At 38.8% G+C, this 12,324-nt stretch overlaps 1 protein-coding gene across 1 annotated transcript in view; it reads left to right on the top strand.

Annotated features, from left to right (window-relative positions):
- The first annotated feature begins 2,145 nt into the window (after positions 1-2,145).
- stxbp4 (syntaxin binding protein 4) overlaps positions 2,146-12,324 on the top strand; it is a 67,409-nt gene continuing 57,230 nt past the window's right edge. Inside the window, exon 1 of the mRNA XM_036142360.1 lies at positions 2,146-2,406. Within this exon, the coding sequence (XP_035998253.1) occupies positions 2,351-2,406 (56 nt within the window). The 5' untranslated portion in view covers positions 2,146-2,350. The remainder of the gene's footprint in view (positions 2,407-12,324) is intronic.

Raw genomic sequence — 12,324 nt, 5'->3', positions numbered from 1 at the left:
GCTTGTTTTGCGTTAATCTAAGCGATCTAAGACACTAATATGAATACTTACTAAAATAACCCGTTGTTATTTTTAAGCTCATGTGTTTCTCAATCAGAGTTAGTCACAGTTCCTGTAGTGTTCCCGATTGCTGAAATCTTTTAAACGTAATTTCTGAAAGGGCTCCTGCAGGTTAAGCCTGGACTGACGCAGGGTTAGGACATCAATTTAACTTTGACATGGCGAAACGAGTGAGGAAGTTTGAAAACACAAGATTGCCAAGCCATGTGTTGAGTCACCAGGCTGACACAACTAGCAGGAATTTTTTTAAGAACAGTCAGGTCCTGTTTGCAAACGAGATCTGGTCAGACAAAACATGAATCACGATAAAAATAACAAAGGTGACCTTTGGCTTTCCATGCATCTGTTTGTTCAGAAAGATTTAATTAATGGGACTTCAAGAGAATCTACCTTCACTCTGAAGACCAAGGTTATGTACTTTTTACTATCTCAAGGCTGGGGGTCTTATATGACAAAATTGTAGGATCATCCTGGTCACTCCAAAATTATGGACTTCTTTGTTTTTTTGTTCTTCACTTTTTGCTATAACAAATTTTATTTTGATAACTTTTAGATTACAATTCACCTTTTGTCAGCACAGATTGAGCGTTCTTAATGATTACTGTCTTGATGTTGACAAGTATACTATTGATTAGGGTTGTGCTTTATTATCTTAAGTTTGTTCATTAATTATTGATGATTAAGCATTAATTGATACATAATATCTTTAATTATTTGTCATAGGTTTGACTTAATTTTCCTGTATAACCTTTAGTTATATTATTGATTTGCCAAATGCACACAATATGTAGATAATAAATCATAGCCCTGAGGAACACCACCCACAACTTGTGAAGCGTGTCATTTGAAAAGTGTAAACTGTACAGAATGATTACCGTCTGAGAGCCTGCAAGTGATTCAAATTTCATTCTGTATGAAAAAAAATATACTTGTTTCTAAGGTAAAACTCATATTTAGACCAACAAGTAAGGTCAATAGCCCAGACTCAGGTGTCAGCTAGCAGAACATTTGTGAAACATTTGTGTATTTGACCAGACTCGAATTGCTCAAACAGATGATTAGCAGTAAGGTGGGAGTAGATCTGGTTTTCTCAAAAAAATAAATTATTTGAATAAAGGTAGGTGGCAACTGGACATGTATTTTTAGGTTGAAAGATTCTGCACCTGGATCCCTTTGACATGAAAGTATCCAAACTTTCGAATACGCCCTTAGATAATGGAAATCCTGTAGATTACTTTTCTATGTATGGAGCACATTGGATAGTTTTTCTAAGTCGTTGCGTGAATTGGAAATGAACTGTGCTATCTCTGTTCATTTATGGCTATAAAAATGTTATGCAGTGGTCGAAAAGCTCACTTGTTCAGTTAGTTCAGTTTTTATCGCTACTCCACAGTGTTTGCATATGATTTGTTTGCTTGTGTATGCTAAATATGTTTTTTTTCTTTGCGTTACACTGTTATATTGTTATACATAACATTTATTGTAAATCTTTCCTGCACAAGTGAAGAATAAAATATCAAGACTATAGAATGAGCTGCGTTTTGTGAATTAAAAGTAAGACAGGATTTAAAAAAAAGACTTAAACAGAGTTTATATTTGGCACGTTTCCAATAATGCTGACAAGTCATCTTGAGGTTCCTATGACAGCAGAAAATGTAAACAAGTCCAATTCAAACCCAGATGCATATCCCGTTCACTCCAGTTCAGCACCACTGAGTTCCTCTACGGGAAGTCATTGGTTTGCTCCAGTTGGATGTTTCTGAAAGAGCCCTAATCCTTCAGCGGCACCTGACATAATGAGCCTGATTTCAGTTTCATCTTCTCCTGTCTCCCGGTAAATCCCACCAGCGGTGGTCCCCAGGCCGCGGCTTCCACGTCGCGCATGTGTGGGACGCAAAGAACCCCCGGTTTCCAGTTTGTTTGCTGACTGAGGCCATGCTTTAAACACATTTAAGCTCTTGGCGCTCCCGCAGCTTTTCTGCTTTAAACTGCGTCCTCTGCACGCTGCGTGTGTGCGCGTGCAGCGCGCGCACGACCATCTATGTGACGGACGGGTATCAGGGTGGATTAGAGGGAAAGGTAAGCGCGTCTCTCCCTGTCGGCGCGGATTTCCATCCTTGTGCGCTCCGCTCGGTGCACCGACCCGGTTTGAACCACCGCTGCTGTCTCCTTTCATCCGTCTCCCCCTCTCAGCCTCCCGGCAGCTTCCCGTGTGTGTCTGCGAGTGTGTGAAGCAGAGCGTGTTTTGTATGTGCGTGGGCATTTTTTGGGTCTCACACACAGGGGCGCGATGCCATTCCTCCCACAGGGACCCGAGCGCCTCGATGGGTTGTCTCTACTTTACTGGTGAGTTTCTTTCCTTCCTCGCTCCCTCGCCTCCTTCCCTCCGTCCTTCTCACCTTTTTTTTTAAATTCATTTGAGGACAATCACGGGGGTCTCTTATAGCTCCCGTGTGATTCGCTTCTGCTCCATGTGGGTCACTATGCGCAGAGGTGGGATAGATTCACAGCCTGTCTGGCGACAGATGCTTCGCAGTTTAAGTCCACATGCTTGTGCGCTGTTCTGGGTCACGCACGTTTGAAAGGACGGCTGCGCGTTACGGCTTCTGTTTTTCCTCCAAGAGATTTTAGAGAAATGCCTGTTTCTCCGGTGGGTTTTCATTGAGTCTGCGGGAAGCTGCTGGTGCCCATTGCGTCTGATGGAACGTAAGAGCTGCTTGTTGTGAGATAAAAAATAAATACAAACAAGCTGAGCGGAATTCCGCGAGTAGATAAAAAACATGGCTTTAAAAACAGTCTAATGTCAGCAGTTTTAACTTGCAGCTTTTAGGATTCATGGGCTGCTTTATTTTAAACAACATTATTTTGTATAGGTCTGAGAACATTGGAAACAAATATTTGAATGTTTAAATGATTTCAGTTAAGTTAGTACAGTAAACGTTGCATGTCTGTGTTTTGTGTGTGTCTATCTATCTATCTATCTATCTATCTATCTATCTATCTATCTATCTATCTATCTATCTATCTATCTATCTATCTATCTATCTATCTATCTATCTATCTATCTATCTATCCATCCATCCATCCATCCATCCATCCATCCATCCATCCATCCATCCATCCATCCATCCATCCATCCATCCATCCATCCATCCATATAGATAGATAGATAGATAGATAGATAGATAGATAGATAGATCGATCGATCGATCGATCGATCTATCTATCTATCTATCTATCTATCTATCTATCTATCTATCTATCTATCTATCTATCTATCTATCTATCTATCTATCTATCTATCTATCTATCTATCTATCTAGATAGATAGATAGATAGATAGATAGATAGATAGATAGATAGATAGATAGATAGATAGATAGATAGATAGATAGATATATAGATATAGATATCAAGAGTTCTGACCTATGATTGCCCTTCAATTTATTTGACTTCATCTTCAAGCCTAAATTACCATATTAACCTTTAATAATTATCTTCTAATCCTAAATTGGTCATTAATAGTTAGCTTTTGATCATTTAACATTTAATTAAAATAAAATAAAAACTGATAGAAGACTCATTCATATTATTTTGAAATTTATTGAAATGCAGTAAGCTATTTATTCTGAATATAAATAGACAAGTTTTAGCTTTAAGAAAATTAGAAGAATGAGATTAAAAGAACAAAAATTCAGTTGATGTTGAATTTCTGAATGAGTCAAACTGTTTTTTGTTTGTTTGTTTATTTATTTGTAATTTGTTTGTCTTTGGAATTATGAAGTTAAATCCTGTGTATCCTAGCTTCAAATTCTCCACTTCTTCTCTCTATGTTGCACCAACTTGGGGAGTTTTTTTTTCTCACTCTGAGCTGGGGATACTTTTAATATAATATACCAATTTCCAAATCCACATTTAAAACCACTGCTCTTAACTCAAAAGTAGTAAAGATTTAAACATTTAACAACACTATGAATGAGGCAAAGTGTAGGTACATAAATGAAGGTGTTCAACTTCTGAATGAATTAATAGAAGGTGCTTTTATTTCTGTATTTGCAGTCTTAAGTGTCCTTGCAATGTTTCAGCTAGCTTAGCTGCAAGAGAACATTTAAGATAAGTTTATTTTTGTGCTCCAACTGAACACTGCATTGACTTTGTCAATGACAAAGTCATTTAATGCAGTGTTCAGTTGTAGAGATGTTTATGTGGTTGTTATTATGAAGCTACAGCTAACATGAACAGATTGTTTTGAGCCATTCACAGCTCATAATCCATGAATGTCACTGGCTAATAGTCAAGTGCATCCTTTTGAAGTTAAACCCACGCAGCAGCTGTAGTCTGTTGCTCCCATTCTGAGTTCACTCTTTACCAAATTAGATACAATATTTACTAAAACTTGAGTCTCAGACCAGGAGCCCACGTCAACCCTCAAGTCCTTATGGCACAACTGTAAGTCAAGTCTAAAGTCTTAATTTTGTGACTTCCGGTATGAGCAACTTAAGCAGCTAGAGTCTCACTGTTCTTTATATAATCATTATGTGTTTAACTTGTGTGGCTTTATCAGTAATGCAACTATTAAAATGCTAGAATACCCTATTTCCACCATTCTACCTCTAAAAGCTTTCCTACTACATGTGTTATTTCCCTACTGTGCCACTTCCAACTAATGCAACACATCTAATCAAATTGAGGTTAAATAACTGATTTACAAGTCATCAGGCTCAGACAGAAGAAAAAAAGCATAAAAATAGAGCTCAGCAGAAGTTTTGTTTTGACATGGGACACATGCAATGTGAAAATAAAACAAATTTACTGCACAATATTAGTAAACGATGGCATCACTTTTTTTTGTAAATCATTAAAATGATTTGAGCACTTACTTAGAGTTTTTTTTATCCTGGTCACTAAATCTATATCTGCTGTACTCTGCTCTTTGCCTGTTGCAAGACTGGAGCTGTGACTTCAAGGTCCACTTCCAGCCATCAGTGTTGTACACTCTGCTGCTATTATTATGTGAGATTAATACTTTAAAGGGACAGTGTGTAACTAATTTGGGTTTATTGAGGAGAAATCAAGCATTGCATTTATAAATACATAGTATGGCAAAGTCTAATAACCTCACATTAAAAATGAAAGCGTTCCCATAACTTAGAATTAGTAGTTTATAAGTACATAGGTGTTGGTCCACCAACTGGGAAGTGCCATGTTGCATCGCTATTTCTGATTTCAGTAGCCGAAAGGGGACAAACTTAGCCATACGCGTTTTCCCTATCTGTCTTCTATATGAGGATGAGCTGTCGGAGGAGGAGGTGTAGAAAACTAGCAAAGATGACCGTAGATCAGTCTATTTGCCATTTTCTGTTGAAATGGGGGACCACCCACACTCTTTGCCCAGCGAGAGGGAAGAGAAAGTAACCAAGAAAAGAAAAAGTAAAAAACAATAGTCTATATTGGCGGAGCTATTATTACCAGGTGGAGTGGATATAATTCTGAGGGATTGCGGACTCAGAACTGATGCTTAGGGTCCAGGCTTTCTGCTGGACTGGTAAGTTAATTTAATATAACAGTGAATTTTATATTTGTCGTTATGTTAGAAACAGGGCAGTGTAGTCCAGCAGATACTTTCTTCTACCGGCAGAAACGGGTAATTTTGTTCACCAGAGAGGGTATGTATGTACAGTATGTGGAGGGATATCGGCTGGCCCGTTCACTGTCTGTAGTACAGCAGCAAGACTTGTCGGGTCTCTTCACTGGTGTTAATAGTCGCTCATTTTAGACACCAAATAAGCAACTGCACATTCAGAAACAAGCCCAAAAAACACAACTAACGGAATTTAGAAGCGGTTTTAGAAAAAAAACAAGCACACTTGACAATAGTGCCAAAAGCCTGCTGTTGGTGGTCAGATGGTTCGGTGGAGCCGATTGTATGGCAGCCCCTCTTCTGTCAGTCAACCCCAGGGCAGCTGTGGCTACACTGTAGCTCACCACCATCAGCGTGTGAATGTGGAAGTGAATTGGTGAAATATAACAACTAAAACATACAATTAATGTTTGTATTATTCTATATGGAATAGCTGGATCACAAATCAGCCTAAGAAACAGCTTCTCTTTGCCTGCACAGGTATGGGGGAATGATAGAAGCATTCCCCCATACAGCAGGGGAGACTCGATTGATCTGCTCTAAAGTTTGCCATAAGGAGTTCAAATTTAGGGCTTTATGAGGAAGTTTTCGCCTCAGCCATGGCAAGAACAACGATAAGGACTTTAATGTACAAACCTCAGACCTTTGACCACATTGAAATTATCTTCAAAGGTTGGATATTGGATTGCAATGATTTGGCGGAGTGTCCTTGAATGTGAACACATTTTTTAACTACACACTTTGTAGAGACAAAATTTAAGCTTTAAGTGTATGTAAAATGAGAGAAACCCTCGCTAAATCCACATATCTGATTCAGTGTACTTAATACTTTGTGCCTGTCTGTGTATACTTAAGAAAGTCCAGGTGTGCTTTTTATTTACCTTATTTATTTCAGGCATGGTTTATAGTCTGTAAAGAGTAAAACTATTTTTCAGTTTGACCCACTCTGTTTATGGTGGTCCTAATATTTATGTTGTCACTCTTCAGTTGACCTTTTCAATAAACTTTCTTGGTAGAAAACTCATTCTCCTCATCCCTTGGCTAATCAGTAAAATGCAGTCCGTTCACGTTAGATTACAGCCCTAATCAGCTTCAATCATACTACCTCCCGATGAGGTACGGAAAAAGCCAGCCCGAAACAGGAAAACTGTAATCGAAATGCTTGCAAATCAGGAAGGTTATGTGGATGCCATGGAAAAAGGATAATACCTGTGTCTGGTGCCATTAAAGGCCCTGTTTTCTTGGTTTTGCTGAATCTATCAGCAGCCTTTGATATGGTGGACCATTCTGTCCTTTTGTATTGTCTGAACCACTTTGTTGTTATCCATGCCATGGCACTGAAGTGGTCAACTTCTTATCTGACAGATAGAACCTTATTTGTCAAGATCATCAATTTATCCTATATGAATGCTCCCCTTTTGTGTTGGGTAGCCTCAAGGCTGTTTTAGGCCCCCTTCTCTTCTCTCTTTATATGCGGCCACTAGTGCAAATTTTAACTGTACACAAACTGTTCTTTTACTGTTATGCAGATGACTTATACATTAAATTGTCGCGTAAGCCTGCTCTGCGACAGACTGGCGACCTGTCCAGGGTGTACCCCGCCTCTCGCCCATTGAATGCTGGAGATAGGCACCAGCACCCCTCGTTACCCCAACAGGGATGCAGTGGGATGGAAAATGGATGGATGGATTGTCGCTTAAGCCACAGAATAAAAACCTTTTATTCTTAAAGGATCAATGGACAGAATGTATTTTATTTGGTGACAATGTCCCCACAGATCTCAGTGCTTTGCCTCATAAATTAAATAACGATCTTAGAAATCTAGGGGTAATTTTTGATCAGGAAGTTAAATTTAACAAACAAATTGACTCTTTGGTCAAATCTGTTTTTTTCATGTGCCTTCTGGCCAAGACTAAATGTTAAATTGTCATGACTTGAAGAAGGCCATTCATGCTTTTATTATTTTTACACTCGACTATTGTAATGATCTTGGTGTCGCTCAGTCTCTTAAATGGCTTCAACTAACCCTAACCCAATGTGGCTGCCCCAGTCAACCAATAAACCAACCAACCAACCAACCAACCAACCAACCAACCAACCAACCAACCAACCAACCAATCAGTCACATTCTTTTCAGGGGCCCTTACAGTCTTTGGACATTGTTCAGGTTTTATTTAACTTTATTTAGTGAAAAGGAACTGGTCTATACTAATCTGTCTGGGAGATCTGATTTTGTCCCATTGTTGAGTGATTTTCAGCACCACCTGTTCAGTTCAGTGTATTTGTTTTGTGTAATTCACATACATTGTTGATAAGGTGGGATAATCTTTACAAGTGAACAGTTGACAGACGATCTGAATATGAATATAAGTGCATATAGAGATTTACAAACAGTAGAGTTACATGGTTTCTAGAAAATGAACAGAAACATAATTTGTTGGACAGTAGCTGTTACTGAAAGCATGAAAAGTCACCCCATAAATGATGTTTCAGAAGATCATGACTTCTTTAGGGGTACAGACTCAGTCTAACCTGGGGGACAAATTCTCTGTGTTAATACAGGGAGCAGAGATTAGCTCCCAGCTTGCTGATGGTCCCTGAGGATCAGTCTCCAGACAGACTCATCTTTTTTCCTCTCTCCTCTTGTTTTCATTCAACACTTCAACATACGGTAGCAGCAGACAGGAGGAGATTAAATATTCAAACAGTAATCCTCAGAGGGTGCAGCTCTCTCCAAAAAACAGCCAGTGCCGGATATGCACTGGACTTTTTTAGTTGGTCTTTATTCTTTAGTTTGGAACAAAAAGCAAATATTTGTGGTGCAGGCAAAGATGAAATATACAATAATGAATTGCCCTCTGGGACTAATAAAGGAATCTGAATCAGTAAGAAACCGATAATATGTTGTTTTGGTGCTTTTTATTTTAAACTGTATTTTTTGGTGTAATAAAGTACCTTTTAATAGTGACACATTTGTTCACTGAAAGTCATTCCACGTTTCAATTATATAGTTCATTGCATGCTTCAAATGATAAAATTGCCCTCTTGACTATCTTCCGTAAATTGAAATAGTTTTTTTTTATCACTGTTAGCTTTGCTTCCCCGGCCTTTATAATTTGTCTTTGTTCAGGAAACACGCAGATGTGTTTTAAACATGCTGTTATTAGGCCGTTTCTAAATAAAACTCATCTTGATCGATATAGATAGAGATAGATAGATTGATCCCTCGGTTTTTACCTAATCGCAGACCAATTTCTAATTTATCTTTTTTTTGGTTTTCGATTTTTTTTCTTCAATTTTTGTCATCTTAAAAAAAAATCAGTCTGGCTTTAGATCAGGAGAGAGTAATGATAATGCTTTATTAAAATTAAATAATGATATAACTACAGCATGTCTGTTAAAAAAACTTCAGTTGTGCTTCTTGTTTTGCTGGACCTCACAGAAGTCTTAGACACAGTGGATCATTCTGTTCCTTTGTCCCGATTGAACCACTATGTTGGTATCCGTCGCACAGCACTGAAGCGGTTCACCTCTTATCTGACAGAATGAACTTTCTCTGCCATGATTAATTAATTTTACCTCTTCTACTGGTCCTCTTTTCGTATGGGGTTCTGCAGGGTTTCATTCTTTGCTCTCTTCCCCTTTCACTTTATATGCTACCACTCTGAGCTATTGTAACTTAGCACCAGTAATCCTTCCACTGCTATGCAGATCGTCTTGTCACTGCTGTCAAACAGCGACTGGGCCAGGTGTTTGTTTTTAAATTAACAAAAGACTGATTGTATTTTATTTGGTGGTAACGGCACTTTGATTTTCAGTGCTTTGACATTTAAAATAAAAACACTGTTTAAAATTAGGGGAGATATTTAAAAAATCAATTAAAAATAATAAAAAAAATACTTTATTATTCCCAAAGGGAAATTAAGTGTTGGTGTAATTTATAAGGGTTTCCTCAAGTTGTTGTAGATGGTGATGGCTGAAGGCAGGGAGGCTCTCCTGTACTGGTCTGTCTTACCTGTCTTATCTGGAGAAGCCTCTGATTGAAGACACTCGGTTGTTGTCCAGCATTCTGATGAAGAAGATGCTTAGGGTTGTCCACATATTTCTTAGGAAGAGATAGATAGATAATATGTGAAAATACCATGTCTGTTGTGTCTGCCTGTATATGATATCTGTGTACATCCTGAGCTGGTGTCTGTCTAAAAAAACAACTAAAGAAAACAAACAAAAAAAACAAAAACAAAAGATTATTGTCATCACTAATGGCCAACCTGACCTGTCCTAAAGGTCCTAAAGGACCTAAGCTTCATCAGGAAGTACAGTCTGCTCTGTTCCTTCTTCTACACAATTTCACATTTGTCTCTCCAGTCTGTTTTTCAGGGGAACACCAATGTATTTATATTCCTCCACCACCTCCAATTCTTTTGCCAGTATGGTAATCATGTGGTAGTATTCTTGTTTCTCGAGAGATCTACAATCATTTCCTTTTTTTATACATTCAGAATGAGATGATTGTTCACACACCATAACACAAAGCGGTCCGCCAGCTGCATGTGCTCCTTTCCTGTCAATCTCTGATGAATCTGACTGCAGTCATCTGAAAATTTCTGTAGATGACAGGAGACTGTCTTGTATTGGTCTGATGTTTAAAAAGTAAAAAGGAATAATTAAACTACAGTCCCCAATGGTGCTCCTGTGCTGCTGACTACCTGATTAGACAAACAACCCTTCATTCTCACAAACTGTGGTCTGTTTGTACAACTCATTATTCAGGCCTCCATCTGAGTCTTCTGGAGTTTCTGACAAAGCAAATAAGGCTGGATTGTTTCAAATGCACTGGAGAAATCAAAGAACATGATCATTACAGTGTTGTCTGCCTTGTCTGGGTGACAGTGGGTTTGTTGAAGCAGGTGTATAGCGATAAGCAAACTGCAGGGTGTCCTGATAGCTTATTGTTTGCTTAATCAGATGGGTCAACAGGAGTCTCTCTAGAACTTCCATGATTATGATGTCAGGGCAGCAGGTATAAAGTCATTGAGGACTGATGGGCGAGTTTTCTTGACTACCGGACCAATGCAGGCAGTCTTCCACAACCTTTTCCTGGATCAGACTAATGTTGAAGAGGTGTTGTAGAATCCCAGAGAGCTGCTTTGCACAGGCCTTCAGGACTCTGGGGTAGGCCCTATCTGGACCTGCAGTTTTTCTTGCATTCATTTTTACTTAAAGTCTTGCATTTGTGTTTTCAGTCATTATGTCCTTGTATATCTATTGAGCTCCATTCACGTTTGTCTCACTTTGTCAGCTTCTGCCATACCCCCAACCAATTAAGCTTATTCAGTTCACATGTTGCCTTGCCATCACAGTCATGCTTTCCACCTGTTATCTTTGCTATTTAAACTCCCATTTTGCAGTTCCTTCCTGCTGGATTATACTGTTTGCTTTGCTGAGTCTGTTTTGTCCATGCCACACTAAGCCAACTTGTATCCATGCTGGTTTTTGTTTCAATGCTGTCATCAGTAAGTTTTTGCTATTAGTTTTTTTATTAAATTCTTCAATTCACCTCACTGCTTCTGCCTGCCTGCCTGTCTGCACCTGGGTCCAGCTATAGAACCGTTTCTGACACTAACCTCCAAGAACACAAATATCTCTCTCACATGTGCGAGGAACAACATCTTGAAGACCTTTACACAAATATGCTGTCGAATGCTGAGACATGATCTCATCTATTGGTTGTCCCACATGCCAGCCATTGTGATGCACTTACCGTATGTAACGGCAATGTGCATGCTCATTCCTTGCTAGATTCCTCTTGCTGTGCACTTTCTAGTTTGTTTATGTACCCTGTGAGCTTCTGTTGCAGCAATTCATTGGAGCTCCACTGCTCTCACCGCATACTTTAAAAATGTCTGAGAGTTGCAAGAAGCAAACTGATTTGAAAGTTTGACAAGAAGAGGAAGGCCTCAGAAGAAAGAAATAAGAAAAGTGTATTTGGGAGATTCTTTCACGCAATCAATAACTGCCCATGTGCAGTTGTTCAAAAAAGGCCATTTCTTACCTAGATTTCCGTAATAATCTTCCTCACTCCCTTGAGTTATGTCTTAAGACAATGTTCAAAGTCCACCTCCACCCATTGCCATGATATTCTCTTAAACACTTAAACAAATATTTGATGGTACATTTGTCTATGATTACCTTTAAAAAGTATTGCTGGTAATCACAAATATCCCAAAGCTACCTTTCTAAAGTGGTTGCTTCAGTTAGAGGAGATGTTTTGACATTGAATGGTAATTTGTTTTCATTCTTAACTCCAGAGTAAATTTTGCCTTTGGAGAGTTTTCTTCTTTTGGAGCAGCAGAACCTTCTGTGTGCCGTTCACCCTGTGTGACTTTGCTGCTGTGCCGTAGCGTGTCACCCTGACATCCAGCCGGTGTGTGATAATAATGGTTTGTGACAGGTAATGCAGATCATCAGGTATTAAGTGATCAGTTTAATTGCTGCTTCGTGTCCTAGCGTTTGGCTTCACTGCATGTTGGAAACTGTTTACTGACTGTTTTTGATTCAGAAAGCTATTATATTAAACTTTGTAATGCAGGGAGAGATGTTTAATTCATGTGTGGTAAAAA

Source organism: Fundulus heteroclitus, chromosome 10, assembly GCF_011125445.2.
Source record: "Fundulus heteroclitus isolate FHET01 chromosome 10, MU-UCD_Fhet_4.1, whole genome shotgun sequence".
Classification (NCBI taxonomy): domain Eukaryota; kingdom Metazoa; phylum Chordata; class Actinopteri; order Cyprinodontiformes; family Fundulidae; genus Fundulus; species Fundulus heteroclitus.
This window is presented reverse-complemented; position numbering and strand designations above follow the sequence as displayed.